The sequence below is a fragment of the Cydia amplana genome, chromosome 3 (assembly GCF_948474715.1).
Source record: "Cydia amplana chromosome 3, ilCydAmpl1.1, whole genome shotgun sequence".
Classification (NCBI taxonomy): Eukaryota; Metazoa; Arthropoda; class Insecta; order Lepidoptera; family Tortricidae; genus Cydia; species Cydia amplana.
In genome coordinates this window covers 19,561,891-19,577,491 of record NC_086071.1, presented here as the reverse complement: position 1 = coordinate 19,577,491, position 15,601 = coordinate 19,561,891, and the positions used below count along the sequence as shown (strand labels likewise).

Here is a 15,601-nt window from a genome sequence, read left to right as displayed (position 1 = left end):
ATCGGTCCCAGAAGGACATCACATCTGATTCCCTACTTCTACGATTTGGAAGACGTTATCCTGACGCCCCGGAACCATTGCTGTACACATCAGTTGCTGCGCGCTGCCCCGCTCGGATCACGCTCTGGACAGTCTGGGCGGCACCCTGAAATGTATTATAAATATATTAGATATATGTATATATGAAAAAGGGGAAAGTTCGAGTCGGACTCGCCCACCGAGGGTTCCGTACTTTTTAGTATTTGTTGTTATACAAATAGGTAGGTAACATCATTTCATTTGATATTTATTTATTCAGGGATAATTTTACAGCATTACAGCTAGGGGCGCCAAATGCGCCAATCATATGTAAAAATTTCAACTGTATATATATATAGGTATACCTCGGTTCATGAGATACAAACAGATACGGGATACGGGATTTTAAATTTGTTTAGTATCAGATTATCTGAGTTTTAATATGGTTAAGGTTATTAATAATTATTTACGACGATAATTGATTTCAGAGCGAATGGTGAAAATGTTTCTGGTTTCATATCAATGTGAGATGAAATGACATGGTTTGTTATTCAATTTGTTATCACGAGTTTACAAAAGAAAAAAAATAGCGATACAACCTGTAAAAAACAAAGTCCGATAAAAGATTAAAATTAAGCATAAGTCATTTTGTATTTTTCACACACACTAGGTAAGGTAAACGTACTGGTGCTCGACGCGGTACCAGTACATGTCATCTTGAAACTTCGTCATTGTCATAGAGGTGAGGTGACAGCAGGGTGTCATCTATTGGGCATTAGCATGTCGAGTACTAGTACGTTTACCTTACGTTGAATAACCGCATCCGATCCACCTATTTACAAATATTAAATATATCATGATTTTATATAAGTACCTAGTAGTAAGAAATAAATAGTACCTACTATTTATTTCTACGTTTTGGTCGGATTTGGCATATGAAAGGTTCTTCCCTAAGAAATTATGCCTTCAACTGGTCACTGTAAACTTGATTTTCTAGTTAAGAATGATTTGATTGGTGACGGGACGGGTTAGATCATTTTTTCCAAAATCATAATTTACCTTTAGCATAATTTCTATTCGCATTTTTTCCTATTCTTAATTTACACCAGACACATTCATTCCTAAGTTAAATTTTTCTCATAATTAATACTTTCCAAGTCGTTTTATTCGCATTCTTTTTATTTCTTAGGCGATAATATTACCATGGTCCCACCGCACTGTTTCTTTTCAAAAAAACATTTAGTTTACAACTTAGCTAGACGCTAGACTATTCCTGGGCAGTTTGCCCTTCGGGCATCTGAAGCTACCTAACGAACCTAACCTACCTACAGTTTTTTCCCCAAAGTGTAATGTTTTCATGGACGTCACACTAAATTAATAGGTTAGGTAGGTCAGGTTCGTTAGGTAGCTTCAGATGCCCGAAGGGCAAACCGCCCAGAAATAGGAGCCCCGCCAAGCGGGGCTCCGTCTAGCTAAGTTGTGAACTAAATGTTTTTTGAAAAGAAAGTGGGGTGGGGTAATCGATTTTTTGATTATAGAATAAACGCCGTAAGAAATATTACAAATATTGCTAAATTGTCTAATGGGAAAATATGCGAATGGAAAAATCATGTTAGGAATTAATGCGTCTGGTGTAAATTAAGAATAGGAAAAAATGCGAATAGAAATTATGCTACAGGTAAATTATGATTTTGGGAAAATGATCTAACCAGTCGGTTACGGACAATTATGATTTTTCTGCATTCTTAACGCGAACGAACTAGGTACCTATAGACCTACACTAATTTTTTCACTCTATTTCCATCCATCCGCTATCCCTTTTGAAGTTACCTGTATCGCAGCCCCCAAGAACTGCGAAAAGGCCCTGGTGACGTTAATCGCTGCGGACACCAGCTGCCCTCGTCCCGGGGTCTGCTCCGAGGTCACTGCCCTCGGGGGGTCCAGAGGTATCTAGTTATGAGATGTCAAAAAATGAGGTAGACGCACATAAAGTTGGCTGAAGCTATGCGAGGTGTGATCATTATTTGGAAGCTTAAATTAAGTTTGCGTGAATTTCACAAATACTGCTTAACTTAGAGGGCGCTTCAAATTATAGGTTAATGACCAATTAGGTATACACATATATATATATATATATATATATATATATATATATATAAACTTAAAAAAAAAGAATCGACCGTAATTTAGTTTAACAAAGCAGTTTTTGTGAATATGGTGACTTATTGCTGATAAATTGTGTGAAATTAGAAAACAAAATTGAAATAAAAATTACAATTAGTGCAAGTGCCATATTTTCATGCAATATAATAAAGAAAGTGGTATATATTTTATATACGTAATAGTGATTGTTAGTGATTTGTAGAATGTTCCTAACTTTGGTTAAATAGTTCAGTAGGGCTAATAGATGGTAGCCGCTTTATCATTTGTCACCATGCCTGTCACGTTCTAATAAGTATGTAAGTGCGAAAGTGACACATGACATGACAGGTGATAAAAATGCGGCCATGATAAATGATGATGATGAATGATGATGATGATTTTGTGTAAAAATGTCCTATAGTATTTATTTATTTATTTATTTATGATACCGCTGCAGGTGACTATTAGATAGTTAGGTAAGTACTGTATTTTAGAAATCTTAGGATTTGTTACATTTCTTAGTAGTAATATTTACAATAGATACCTAGTTAAATGTTATCACATTTAGAGCGTTTTCACATTGTCCGATCCGATATCGGATATTGGCTGGAAGCAAATATATAACATGTAAATGAATAACAAAAACAATGTAAATTAATAAATGAACATAGACTTATTGAATCTTTATTGCTCAAATCACCTTAGCCGCTTTAATGTCAAAAAAGGAGGACTCTCAAGTCTCACAGTATATTTCTCATCAGGGGCCATCCGACATCCTATATCGGTTTGGCACTTCCGATAATTTTAAGACAAATCGGGCCCCTGTCAGCGGTCGAGTAGATATTTTTGTTTGCTTGCGTACAGGTATGTGCAGGTATAATGTTTGCTGCACCCCGCGGCTCAACTCAACATTGCGGATCTTACATCCGATATTGGATCGTAGAGTGTGAAAGCGCTCTTATGTGAACTTAAAAACAGTATACTAGGAATCCTCTAGACGGAGTTGCCAATGTTGCCAAAAATACTGGGGTGCGGGGGACGAGGTGAACGAGTCCCGTGCCGTGATTGGTCCGTTCAAAGACACGGACGTCACACAAAGACACTTTGATTCGAAAATGGAGTAAAACTACTACCGTATATTTGTGGCAGAGGGGGTAGCGCTACTATGCTCAGTCTGGAGGATATCTTGTCTGTGCATCAGGCAAATCAGTTAGATCCATTGAGTAGGTAAATTAGGAAATTTTATAGTTAAAAGATTTAAGCTTAAATTTGAATAGTCAAGGAATCAGTAAGTAATTGGTTATTAGGTTACAGTTAAAATTCGTTTAATAAATTACTCACCAATTTGGAGTGCCGTCAAATTTATTTACTTTGTCTTAACTGCTTTTTTTCTTTTTTTAGACGGTAAATGAGCTATATATTTCTAATAAAATTTTAAGTATCATAAGAAATAAACTGCTATCATTTTTTTTGAAAAACTTCAATCTTCTTTCTTTTCTTAGTCTCTTTTACGTTATAAATAAAATAAAAGGGAAGTTTAAAAAAAAAGACGAGTAAGACGGCACTCCTTTACACAAAAACACTTCACTTACACTGACACTGTTATTTACAGGGGTTCAGGATAACAGGAATACTAAGCTAAGGGTAGGTACGTATATTACACTAAGTACCTACTTGTAGTATAATAATGATAAATATAATTAGGTATTTCCTACCAACGAGACTTTTTGCAATGTTTTTCTACGTCAGATGTTGTTAACTAACGTAAATGGTAAGCAATAATAATAACTAACTAGTCTTTAGCAAAGAAATTTCAATATAAGTATTTTTATGTCGGGGAAAAAAAACCGGCACTACATCTTGCAATATTAACTAAGAATTAAAAAAGGAAATGTGACCAAAAATGAATCGTGGATGAATTTTTCTTTTGTATTTCCGGTAAATTATAATATTTGGATTTTTTTATTCCATCCAGAGTTTAACCAACACTAAAATAAAAACCGTATGTACGAGTACAATAGTGTAAATTTTAACGATTTAAAAAATGAGTATAGGTGAAATCACGTTGTGTAATTTTTAGTGTGTGTAGGTTTTATGACTACAATAAAATTAAAACTAATGACGAATGTTATTTTTCCTACTGTGTTGTTTTGATTTTTGTACAATAGAGTGTTTTACTATTAGGTACTACAATTATGGGAACCTTAATTGTTATCTACGGGTAGTGTTAAAACGTGCAAAGTTAGTTCGTATCCATTTTGGCCGATTTTTATTTACTTTCCATTTTTTTCGTTACATTTCGACAAAATTTGGCAGATTTGAAACGCTCCTCATTTTGGGCGGGATAAATACGAAATCTCATCGGATTCGAAAAAAATAATACAAAATTTTCCGGCGAGTTACGAAAATATCATACTTTCTCGTAACTCAGTGGAAGATTTTTAGGACCTACGGTGAAATAGCGCTTATATTGTACAGAATAGGGAACTCTCTCTAATACTATCTATCCACCAAGTTTTAACAAAATGATGTAACATAATTCGTCAACAAAATAGAAGTAGGCCAATTTAACGATTATTTACAGAAACGCAACGTGTACATAGGTGTACATCCATGTATTAAAGTAACACCAACCTTAAATTTTTTTTTTATTAAAACGAAATCTAAATCTGAAGCCAATTAAGCTATTTAACAAATAAATTAACAATATTATACACTATACAAATATGTAGGTAGGTACTACATTCATGTCTAAGGGGATATTACTAGTTATGTTACATTTGGGAAAGGACTACCTTTACCTTACGACCTAACGACACAATTTATTTCTCTATTTACAAAATATCCACGACCCCTCAGTGCTGTACACAATCTTAACGGACTTAGATTAAATAGGAACAAATTATAAAAAAATAACTAGCACATGGCAATTTTGAATTAACTGTACAGTATATAATTGAAATATTAAGTAAATCCACAACCATATTTTTAGGTCATACTTGGTCTTTACAACAAGGAAAATGTACCGCGAAAATCGAATTTTCGTTATTCGACTGATACTTATACAGGCAGATAATATTTATCTGTGGACGTATCCTTAACTCTCAGGAGCGGATAACTAAATTAGAACATAAATCCGAGTATGACCAATTTGTTTATTTAATCTAGTCTGCCTCCCTCACCGCCAATTATCCCAGTTACACATTTTTAGTAAAAGTGCTGCAAAACCCACTCTGTTGTTTGGCTTATCGTCCGCGTTCCCGACGAAAGGCCCCGAGCCAAACCAGTTGACCCTGTTGCTCGTCGCCTGGGACGCGGACACCGCGGCCGTAGGGGACGGATCTGGTCTTCTATTTGGTCTCTTGGCTCCTGTCCCAGGCCCCGTCTCTCGCCACTGTTGCCAGAGCCACGCCAGCCCGTCCAGGATCGGTCTTCTCGGCGCCGGCGGTGGTGGTGGCGGCAGCGGCGTCGTCGTCCGCCTAGCTTTCGGCGTCACTACCACTTGATTGAGCAATGCCTACGAGGTTATAGTTAGCAAGTTATCCTAAATAGATATAGAACATGCGTATTTGAAAGAGAAAGATTAGAATGTATATTAGAAAGACTATGAAGCCAGAGAAAGAAAATCAGATGAACGAGAAGCGTCTGATAATGGAATTGAAATGAGAGAACTAGCTTCTTTAAAAGGGATTTAGATGTCTTTTATCCCTTTGAAAGAAGTAGTCTAGTAGGAAAATAGTGGAATATTTTGGACTAACGGCGAGACGGATTTGCTCGTCCAAAGAGCTGGCGGTGGTAGGTCCGAAGCCTTGCTCCTTCAGCAGGGCAGCGAGGAGTGCGTCGTTGCTTTTGCCGTATTCCGTGCTGATCGCAATCGGCATCTTGGTCGCATCCTGCACCATACCTGGCGACTTCGTTTGCTGGATCAGTTTCTTTAATGCTTCGTCTGTTGATTGCCCTGGAATAGAAATAAATATTTTTTGGTTCTTCACTTTCAGATTTTGAGGATTAGCGCTGGTTAAATATGAATATCCATTGATATGGTTTATATTACCTGTAATAGCAATTTTACTCTTTTGCGTCGTGGTTTCTTGCACGCCCTGCAATTTTATTAAAGTTTGTAACAATTTCCCGTCATCTTGTACATTTTTAACGTCATCTTTTACTGCAATCTTTGCTCCGAAAGGTTTAGGAGTTGTTGTGATAGTCGTCTTCATTTGTTCTTTTGGTTTCTGCGTGAGAGAATCGAACGGCTCATTGAGAGGTGAGGGTGAAGCAAGAAGATTTGAGAGAAGATTTAGTTCTCTGTGAACTCCTGGTGGTATTTTTGGACTCACATTAGCGTTTATGTTTGGTATTGTCGGTAAGTTAAGTTTAGATGGATCTTGTCCGGTTGCCTTGAGCAAAGCCTGCAAGAGTTTAGTATCTTCTTGAAACTGTCTCAAATCATCTTCGATGGATGGTGTGCTAGGAGCAGCTGTGGTAGGCCGCGGTGTTGTGGTGGTCGTTGTGGTTGTGGTCGTTGTGGTTGTGGTTGTTGTGGTGGGGGCCGTAGTAGGTACCAGATTCTTTCCCGTGCGCTCAGTTCCTTGCCCTGTTTTAATTTCATTCAAACTTCTGTCTACTGCAAGAGCTATGATGCGATTCGCTAATGCCGCTTCAGGATCCGTACTATCTGTATTTGTGTTAAGGACAGATTTCTGAAAACCAAGCACAATATATTTAAATAAGTATCGTAATTTCGGCATCAGCTATACATATTTATAATTTACTTAATTTTAAAAACGTACCAGATTGTTCAGGAAAGCTAAATCTTCTTGAACTGAAAAAGTAGATGATGTAGGAAGCTCTGTTGTTACAGTGAAGCCAGGTATTGGAACTCTTCGAGCGGTCGCTACAGTTGTTGGATCCGTAGATACAGTTGCAGTTGGTCTTCTTCTGAATGGCGGGAATGTGGTAGATATCCGAGCGGTTGTAGAGTCGGTTGCACGAAGCTGGAACGTAGTAGGTACAGTAACAGTGGTAGGGGGCAACGTCGTCGTTCTCAATGTTGTGTATATTGGCCTAACATTTATCGGGGTTGTAGGATTTGACCCCAGGGATGTCGTGCGCGGATTAGACGCTATTCTGACATGTGAAGTTATTCCCGTTATATCAGGGATTTTAAAGTTTCCATTATTTTGACCGGTAGCCTGTAGAAGCGCTTGTAAAAGTTTAGCATCTTCTTGGAATCGAGTTATGTCTCCGTCTATTGACGGTGTGGTTGTTTCAGTGGGTTTAGATGTTGTTGTTGTTTCTGTTGTAGGAACTAATGTTGTAGTTTTAATGTCTAGAGTCGGTATGTTAAATTTGGCTGGGTCTTGTCCTGTAGCTGCTAACAGGGCTTTCAACAATTTAGTATCCTCTTCAAATTGTCGTATATCATCTTCTATGGAACGAGCTGTTGTAGTTTGCACGCTGTTAATGATACCTCCAATATTTGGAACCGTTAGAGTATTCGGATTTTTGCCAGCGACCAAGAGAAGTTCTTGTAAAAGTTTATCGGTGTCGCTCTGTTTAGTTCCCGATGCTAGCTTCGTTTGAGTATTAACTGATGAAGTACCGGTGTTTTGATCTAAATTATTGAAGTTTAATTTTTTAGGAAGACGTTCAGAGCCACTTAAAATTGCTTCTAAAAGTGCTGCATCTTCTTGATATCTTTTTATATCCTCTTTAGTAACTCGTTCTGTTGGTGCAGGGGTAGCTGTCGATGGGATTATAGTTTCAGCAGCAGTAGTCGGTGCAGAAGTCGTTGGTGGTGCAGTCGTTGTTCTTAAAGTAGTTCTAACTTCGGTCGTTGTTTCTATCGCTTTCGCAGTAGTCGTCGTAGTTTCTGTGGTCGTTGTCACTGGAGCCATGGTCGTAGTTGTGACCGGTTCAGTGCTTGCTAATGGAGTTGTGCTAGCCTCAGTAGTGCTTGTCGTTAGCACGCTTTGCACGGTGGTTGATTCTGAGACAACGTTCGTAATCGTTCTTGCAGCTACTTGAATCGTAGTTGTTTGATCATCATTTTGTACTTGTGTTGGAATCTGTGGTGTCTGTGTACTAGACTCGGTAACTGTCTGCATTTGACTAGTTACAGTTGTAGTGGGTGATTTGCTGGAAGCCAACTTCAAGACATTCGAAGTTGGAGATGAAGTTGTGGTCACTTCGTCGATTGATATGAATTTAATTTCACCAGGCTTTTCAGTGCGTATTTGTTTGGTCTGCAATCGTTTAAAATACATTTTAAATGTGCTGCAAAATGAAAAAAAAAAAAACTATTCTCGAATAGCGTAGCAATCTACTTCTAATCTACTATTAAACCAATCACCAAATTTTACTGAAGTATCAAATTTGTTGGATTGCTTTGTATACATCCACCAAATTTGATTCATGCATGAAACTTCCCCATGGAGTACCATTGCTATAAATGTGGTACTTCAGTGATTTTTTTGATATCAAAGTTATTTTTGTGAATGAGAAAGGTTTTACATTAAAGGTGAGTCGAGATATACATGTATTTATACCTCCGGATCAATATCCAGTGTTAATATTGTAGGCTGGCGAGTGGAACTCGTCATTGATGATATAACCATTTCCTCTTTAGCGGCCGAAGATAAACTATTAAGCAGAATCTCATCGACAGAGGGTAGCATTGTAGTTGTGCGTAAACTCAAAACATGCGAGGCTGTGCTTTGCTCAGCTGGCTTACTAGCCACAGTAGTTACACCTCTACTGCTATCTTTTAAATTAAGTGCCGATGTCGATATCTGCAATTACGAAACATTATGTTATGATGGGTCTGTTAGAAGCGGTTAGAGTGTGACTGCATGCATAGCTTACTAAGACCGCAGGCCCCGCATGCGCAGTTTGTCCCCTACGCGAAGTGAAAGAAAGCACCAAGCGCTTTAAGCTAAATAACATGAAGTCGATACCATATTTTGTAGGTTATTTACAGTGTCGGTGGTAGTTAAACGTTCCGTTCCGTTATTGGAGGTGGATGTCTCTACATTAGTGGATACTCGGATGGGGTTAGACTGTGGTCTGACAATGGCCGGATTGTTATGGATGGGGCTGTATGGATTCCTCAAACTCCATGGGCTGATTGGTAGTATGTCAATTTTTTGCATAACTCGAGGTACTCTGGTTCCATTTGGGAATTTCCGTATTATTGTGTTATTGGGTAGCAAACCATAAACGATGTAAGGGCTTGCCTCTGTTAATGTTTCCAAAATGTCGTCGTTAGGATTTTTACGAATCACGGTGTTGTTAGGCAGTATTCCGAATATAACATAATCTTTTTTCGGAATAGTCGATTGGTTATTATTATTTAGATTAATAGATGTTGAAGCTGAATTTGTCTCTTCGTTAGTATTTGTAGTAGTTTCTATGTCTACCTCGGTAGTTGTTTCGATATCATTTTGAATCGTAGTTTCTTGATTCACTTGCGTTGTGGTTGCGACGTCTGAAGGCGTGACCGTTTCAATACTCTGCGTGGTTGTTTCCTGTATAGTTGTAGCCGTTTTGGACTCGATTAGCGATCTATTCGATAGCTCAACGGTAGCTTCCGTCGTTGACATAGCAGTAGCAGTCTCTGCATTGCTCGATGTAGAAGATGTACTTGTACTAATGTCATCTAAACGAGCTGATACCGTTGTAAACGATTCATTACTGATGGCGACTTCTGACGACATGGTACTTGTAGTGAGGCCAGCTTCGAAAGATTCGTTTGAGGGCAAGGTAGAAAGAGGAAGAGGAAGAGAAGGAGTAGTAGAAAGAGAAGAGTCATCGGAGTCGGTTGATATAGTCGTAGTATTCATTGTACTCATTATTTCAGTCAGTCGTTCAGATATAGGAGAGTTATCTGATTGTCTAAACATATCTGTCAGTGCAGTGGCATTAGCCAGTTCGTTGTTATGGTCACGTATAAGGTCTTCAATCATTTTCAGTACTCGGGCTTTTTTAGATAATATCCACAGCTGAAGGGGTGTCACGTCATTGATGTCCTGAATGTTAGGATTGTCGTCATTTTGAGATGGTGTTGCAGCGAAGGGTATAGGTTCACTTTGCAAAACGGATGTGTTATTAAAATTACCTGAATCCTGTGTAGTGAAATCTTCTATTTGAAAGTTCGTTAAAAATGGGACGGGAACATTCGGACTATTGGATGCAGTATTATTGTTAACCTCCCTCTCAATAACAATACTATCGTCATTTTCAGGAACGAATGACGAAGCTAAATTAGCACTGACAGTATCAGGTGTTACGGTTACCGTAGTTGTGGGAACAGTTATTAATCTATTTTGGTTAGCTGTCGTCGTTCGTCCTTCGTTTGATTCTGGCAAAATACTAGCTAATTGTGAAAAACCTTGGTTATTACCATCCTGAGTAAAATCAGGCTGTTCTACACCATTAACTGTATTAGCAACACCATTTGTGATATTTACATTGCTGGTGGTACCTGCAGTTTGAAGAAGATCAAGGGACGCAGGGTTACCATTTATATTTAAGTTAACATCGAAATTTACGTTTTCTGTGTCTTTGATCTCCTCCACACTGTAGGGTGTGGTATTTGGGGTAGAATCTACATTGTCATCTAAACCGTCTATAGCCCTGGGAATCAAGTTCTTCAGTATTCTATTCATGTCGGCGGACACTCTAGATTTAACCCTGTCGTCCATATTTCGGAGTATATTGTTAATATTACTAGACAACATGCTGGTTAGTTCAGACGACACTACATTGTTATTAGATAACAAAAGATCAGAAACAGTGTTATATACCGTTGATGGGTTGTCAGTCGATGGCTGGTTTGATGTTGGTTCAAGTGCAGTCGTAAGTTTGTCTGTTGGTTCTGAGTATAAGACTTTGATAGCGAAAGGTTTCCTTACAGAAACAGGAGTAGTGGGGATGGGTGTGGGTAAAGACTGGGGCGTCAACGCCGATGCTGCGCCAGCCGCAACCGATGGGTTATTCACATTTAGTGTCTTGTCAGTGTTTTGTACATTAGTGTTTACAAAAACATTCAATGTGTCTTGACTTGGCAAAACTCCACTATTTACATTAATGTTGCTACTCACGACGTCGAGTGATTGTATAGAATCGGTTTTAATGTTTTGTTTTTGTACTTCTGTTGTAGATGATAGTCGGTTTCTGGGTGTGGACGTAAGGATTTCAGCTAAAGCATCGAATATTGATACAGTAACTGACTGGGAGTGTTGTGAAGCTTCAACATTCATGACGTGTGGTTTCACCAAACTTTCTGACAGTTTCAATAGTTCAGCTGGACTTCGTGTTTGAGTAAACGTGATAGCATTCATATCTGGCCCTAATTGATATTCTTCTCCCTCTATCTGAAATAAGAAGTGAGCTCACCCACATAAATAAAAAATAGATAGCACAGTGTAGAAACTAACTACTCGTACGAAAGAAAGGTAAAAGAAAGGGAAACCCTTGCAATTGGAACTGTGGATAAAGTTCGTGCAAAGACCAAAGCCTCTTTATTACTTTTTGGCGTAAGATAGATTAAGAAGTTAGAAGAATGACTAGTGAAAACATCCGAAAAGAAACAACTGTTGATTAAAACAAGTTGTACAGAAATAAAAAATTTAATTTATATTACTACATGTTAGTGTTATTATGCTAAACTACTAGATTTTTATTTAGCTGTATTATTATTAAGTTATTGCGTAGGTAATTTAGGTCATGATACTCATGATGTATAAAATAAATAGCGTTTTTTTTTAATTAACGCAAAGACTTGAATATTCTATTTAACATTAATCGTTTCAAAGAGATGTATTATAATAATTTAATAACTACTTAAATAATAAAAACAATTGTAAATGCATTGAGTAAACAAGTGCACGACATCTCTTCGAAACTGAAATAAAACACGATAAATGTACAAGTGATGTTCATGACAGGGTTAAGCATTGTGAATATGTAGTTGTTAATTAAATGAATCCATTAACCAGTTCTATGGATGATTCGAAAGTGATTGGTGGCGTGATGTTCTGTCTGGACACTGGTGTCGTGTCGTCATTATACTCCTCTTCGAACCAATGTGGCTCGTCGACATACTTTGTCAATAGCCGATCGGTCACGAAGAACTTCAGCCAGGCCTTTAGCGATGAAATGATTGTAATTACTATGTGTAGAACTGATTACATTGTTAATTGATAAGTGTAATTTAGACTGAAGAAATGCTACTAAAGCCGAAAAAATGATAATGGTATGAGGAGATTGACTTGCTGTACAGCAAATGTATCTCGAAAATCATGATGGAGTTAATGAGCAGTGCTGAACTGAACAATATAATCAGTTATACATTGCAAAATTTTGTAATGATCCTAAAAATGAATGATGATGATAAAGAATATCTATAATTACATTTTTGAATTGAAATTTAGAGAAGTGTTTGATAATATTTACATTAATAATAAAATGAAACACTTATAGCGGTGTACCTAGGTGTAGTCAATCTAGATCTAGGCTATGCTTTGGCCAATTTCATAAAGGGGCTTTGAATTATAAAAGTATTGTATGTATGTATCGTATAGTTTGATCATGTGTATTTGTAAATATGGTTAAATTTGTTTAATATTATTGTGAAATTGAGTACGATTAAAGAGTAGGTATTTTACTTACAGTTGACGGTGTAACCGTGGGCACTGTTGCTCTATAAATTGGTTTGTCATGCAATGCTCTATATTTAGAGCTGAATCTATGTCTAGACTTTTCAGTGTCTGGATTTATCTGTGAATATAAGAAATATAAGGTTCAGGCTATAAACCCTTAGCCATAACTTTCACATGTGTGTGGTGATCAAAAAGTGTGGGTTGAAAGTGTTGAAACCTCGGTTGTTTTGTATAGACCATAAAAAATAGATGACTGTAATTTGATTAAAATCCTTATCATACACAGACAAGAGGTTTAAATGTCATATTCATAACACAAAAATAAACTTACCCCATTGGTAGAAGCCTCAGTGGTTTTTGTATAAGAATCTGTATACTTCCCAGCCCCTCTGTCCCTCGTTACTGGTTCTTCTGAGACTACATCATTTTGACTTCTTGAGCCGACTCTCCCTCGTCCAAATTTTCGAGTCGGGATGTTTCTAATGGGAGGCACAGCACTCAAAACGTCATGTTCGTCTGCTTTAGCAGTAGGTTGAGGAACTGTATACGTAGCATGATACTTTGGAGTCGATAAGCCCACTACAGGTCTAGCTTCAGTCTCCTCAACAGTATTAGATGTCATTTCATTTTCTGTACTAGATTCTGGAGACTCTTTACTTGTTACTGCAATAACAAACATTTTATGTGGGTTTTCGCCATTGTTTTCATTGTGTGAAATATCTAGATTGTTTTCATTTTGTGAAACGTCGGTGGGTTTTAATAATGTATATATCAAGGGCATGTCTACATTATCAGCGTTTTTTCTATCAGAAGTTTCTATGACACTCTTATTATCCTTAAAAGGTTCTTCCGTCGATGGGATAGATGGGGTTAAGACTTTTTTACTATTTCTCTGTCGACTATAATAAGACGTCCTTGGCAACGATGCTTTGTGTTTTGCAATACTTTCTAAAGCACTTCCTATATTAAGGCTTTCTTCGTTACTTGGGGTTGTGGTACTGGCCTCACTTTTGCTTGAATTTCGTCTTGAATAAAATGTAGGTCTATGCGACGCCTTTTTTAAAAGATTGTTAGTTTCAACACGTTTGGAAATTATTTTGGGTTCGGTTTTGGGAGCCTCGGTAGTGCTTATTTTAAATTTTCGATTATATTTGTAAGCGGGTTTATCACCGCTCTGTTCTGTGTTTGAGACGGTGGAAGAAGTAAGGTGACTAAATTTTCTGCTTCTTGTGGTTTGTTGAGACCGAAACTTATAACTGGGTTCTTTGGTTGAAAGCGTTTTTGGAGCTACAGTGCTTTCCGCAGATTTATCATCAGGTTTGGTGTCATTTTTCAATTCTTTTTCTACATTGGGTTTAGGTCGTAACTGAAACATACAATTTGATATGAAACAAATTTATATTCATTCCTTACTCATTTTAGTGATAAATGACAGTGCAATAAAACTATATGCTAGGTACAGTGGTGATATGTGAAATTACCCGTGAGTATTTATTTTTAAGAGAACTTAGTGTTGACTGTTGTGATGGTGTAAAGGAGTTGTAAACTTTCTGTGATGCTTTCAAGGTCAGACTCTCGTCATTCGGAGAGGTAAACTGTGTCTGAAAATGTAAAATTTTGACATGTTGTGAGTTAGGCCAATTTTGTAAGAAAAGAGGAACTTTTGATTAAGAGGGTAAAACTTACTGAAGTATTTTTAGCTTGCAACAGCGCTTTGAATGGTTCAGGATAGTTGTCGTCTTCGCTTACTTCATCTGAACGTTTTTTAGGTAGAGACTCGGATGCGGTCGGCTTGAAGCTTCCCTTTCCTCTCTGGACAGGCCGCCTGACTATCCTCATGACCTTCAAAGTCGTTGTTTTCAAAGGGTTCGTCTCAGTGCTTTGTTGAACATTTTCTACCGGGGCAGATAGCTTGGGCTCGTGACTAGGGGTCTCCTTTTGACTAGACTGTTGAACCTCATTCGAAGCCGTAATACCAAGACCCGTTAAATTGGTATCAGTTTCTGATACTCGCTGTTTATACCTTAGCTTTCGGGGACCTCTTAGATCTAACATTTTGTCAGTAGTGGGTCCTTTTTCAGCAATCGAAATTGAGTTTGTCGTTCCGGAACTAGTAAGGTCTGATTGCTCGTTGCTTCTGGCATTGACTCGGCCACGTCTTCGTTGAGTAACTGCACTGATTCGAGTTGAAATTCTGCGATTAGATTGTGTTACAGGTTCATATTCATTAAAAACCATTTTGGTTATTTCTTCTAGAGTTGAATTTATGACTTCTATTTTGCTTTCATCTATATTGGGAGAAGTCACCTCTGGTGCTTTTGTAGTAGGGGTGGGTTGGGTTGGAGCTGGTCTATTGAATCGCGATCTGCTTCTAATAACGTTGGCTTTAGGAGTATCTTCTTCTGGTTCGGGCCTGTTTCGGGTCCTACTGTAAGCTTTTCTCGAGTCGAAGCGTTCGTTGGTGGTATTCCGTTTAGTTTGTGGTTCAGTGACCTCTTCAGTTTGAGGAGCACGTGTCCTTGTTCTTCGCACAGCTTGCCGCGGCGATGTTTCTTCTCTTCTCCTCGACCCTCTTCTTGTAGAAGCATGCTCTTGTTCAAGAGCGCTGCTTTCTGTGGACGTGTGTATTGACAGTCTTCTGCCTACACGCGTCGTTCCCTCCGCCTGAAAATAATTAAATTATTCTATTAGAATTATTAAGATCGTGAGATAATAATACGGATCGTCGTATATTATTGTTTTTTTTGCTTGGCAATGGCAAATGTTGTACTGACTCACTC

General features: G+C 37.9%; 1 protein-coding gene across 9 annotated transcripts in view; it reads right to left on the bottom strand.

Moving 5' to 3' along the window:
- The window catches only part of LOC134662747 (mucin-2-like), a 141,179-nt gene continuing 125,578 nt past the window's right edge, over positions 1-15,601 (bottom strand). Inside the window, exons 3-15 of one of the 9 annotated variants that reach the window (XM_063519025.1) lie at positions 14,508-15,485; positions 14,303-14,422; positions 13,153-14,187; positions 12,832-12,939; positions 9,579-11,534; positions 8,709-8,951; positions 6,951-8,405; positions 6,498-6,860; positions 6,215-6,260; positions 5,919-6,118; positions 5,393-5,677; positions 1,849-1,968; positions 1-145 (exon numbers count right to left, since the gene is read on the bottom strand). In XM_063519025.1, the coding sequence (XP_063375095.1) occupies positions 56-145; positions 1,849-1,968; positions 5,393-5,677; positions 5,919-6,118; positions 6,215-6,260; positions 6,498-6,860; positions 6,951-8,405; positions 8,709-8,951; positions 9,579-11,534; positions 12,832-12,939; positions 13,153-14,187; positions 14,303-14,422; positions 14,508-15,485 (6,999 nt within the window). In that variant the 3' untranslated portion in view covers positions 1-55. Of the gene's footprint in view, positions 146-1,848; positions 1,969-5,392; positions 5,678-5,918; positions 6,119-6,214; positions 6,861-6,950; positions 8,406-8,708; positions 8,952-9,578; positions 11,535-12,831; positions 12,940-13,152; positions 14,188-14,302; positions 14,423-14,507; positions 15,486-15,601 lie in introns of all 9 variants that reach the window. The other 8 variants (XM_063519023.1, XM_063519022.1, XM_063519030.1 and 5 more) reach the window with 8 other exon arrangements.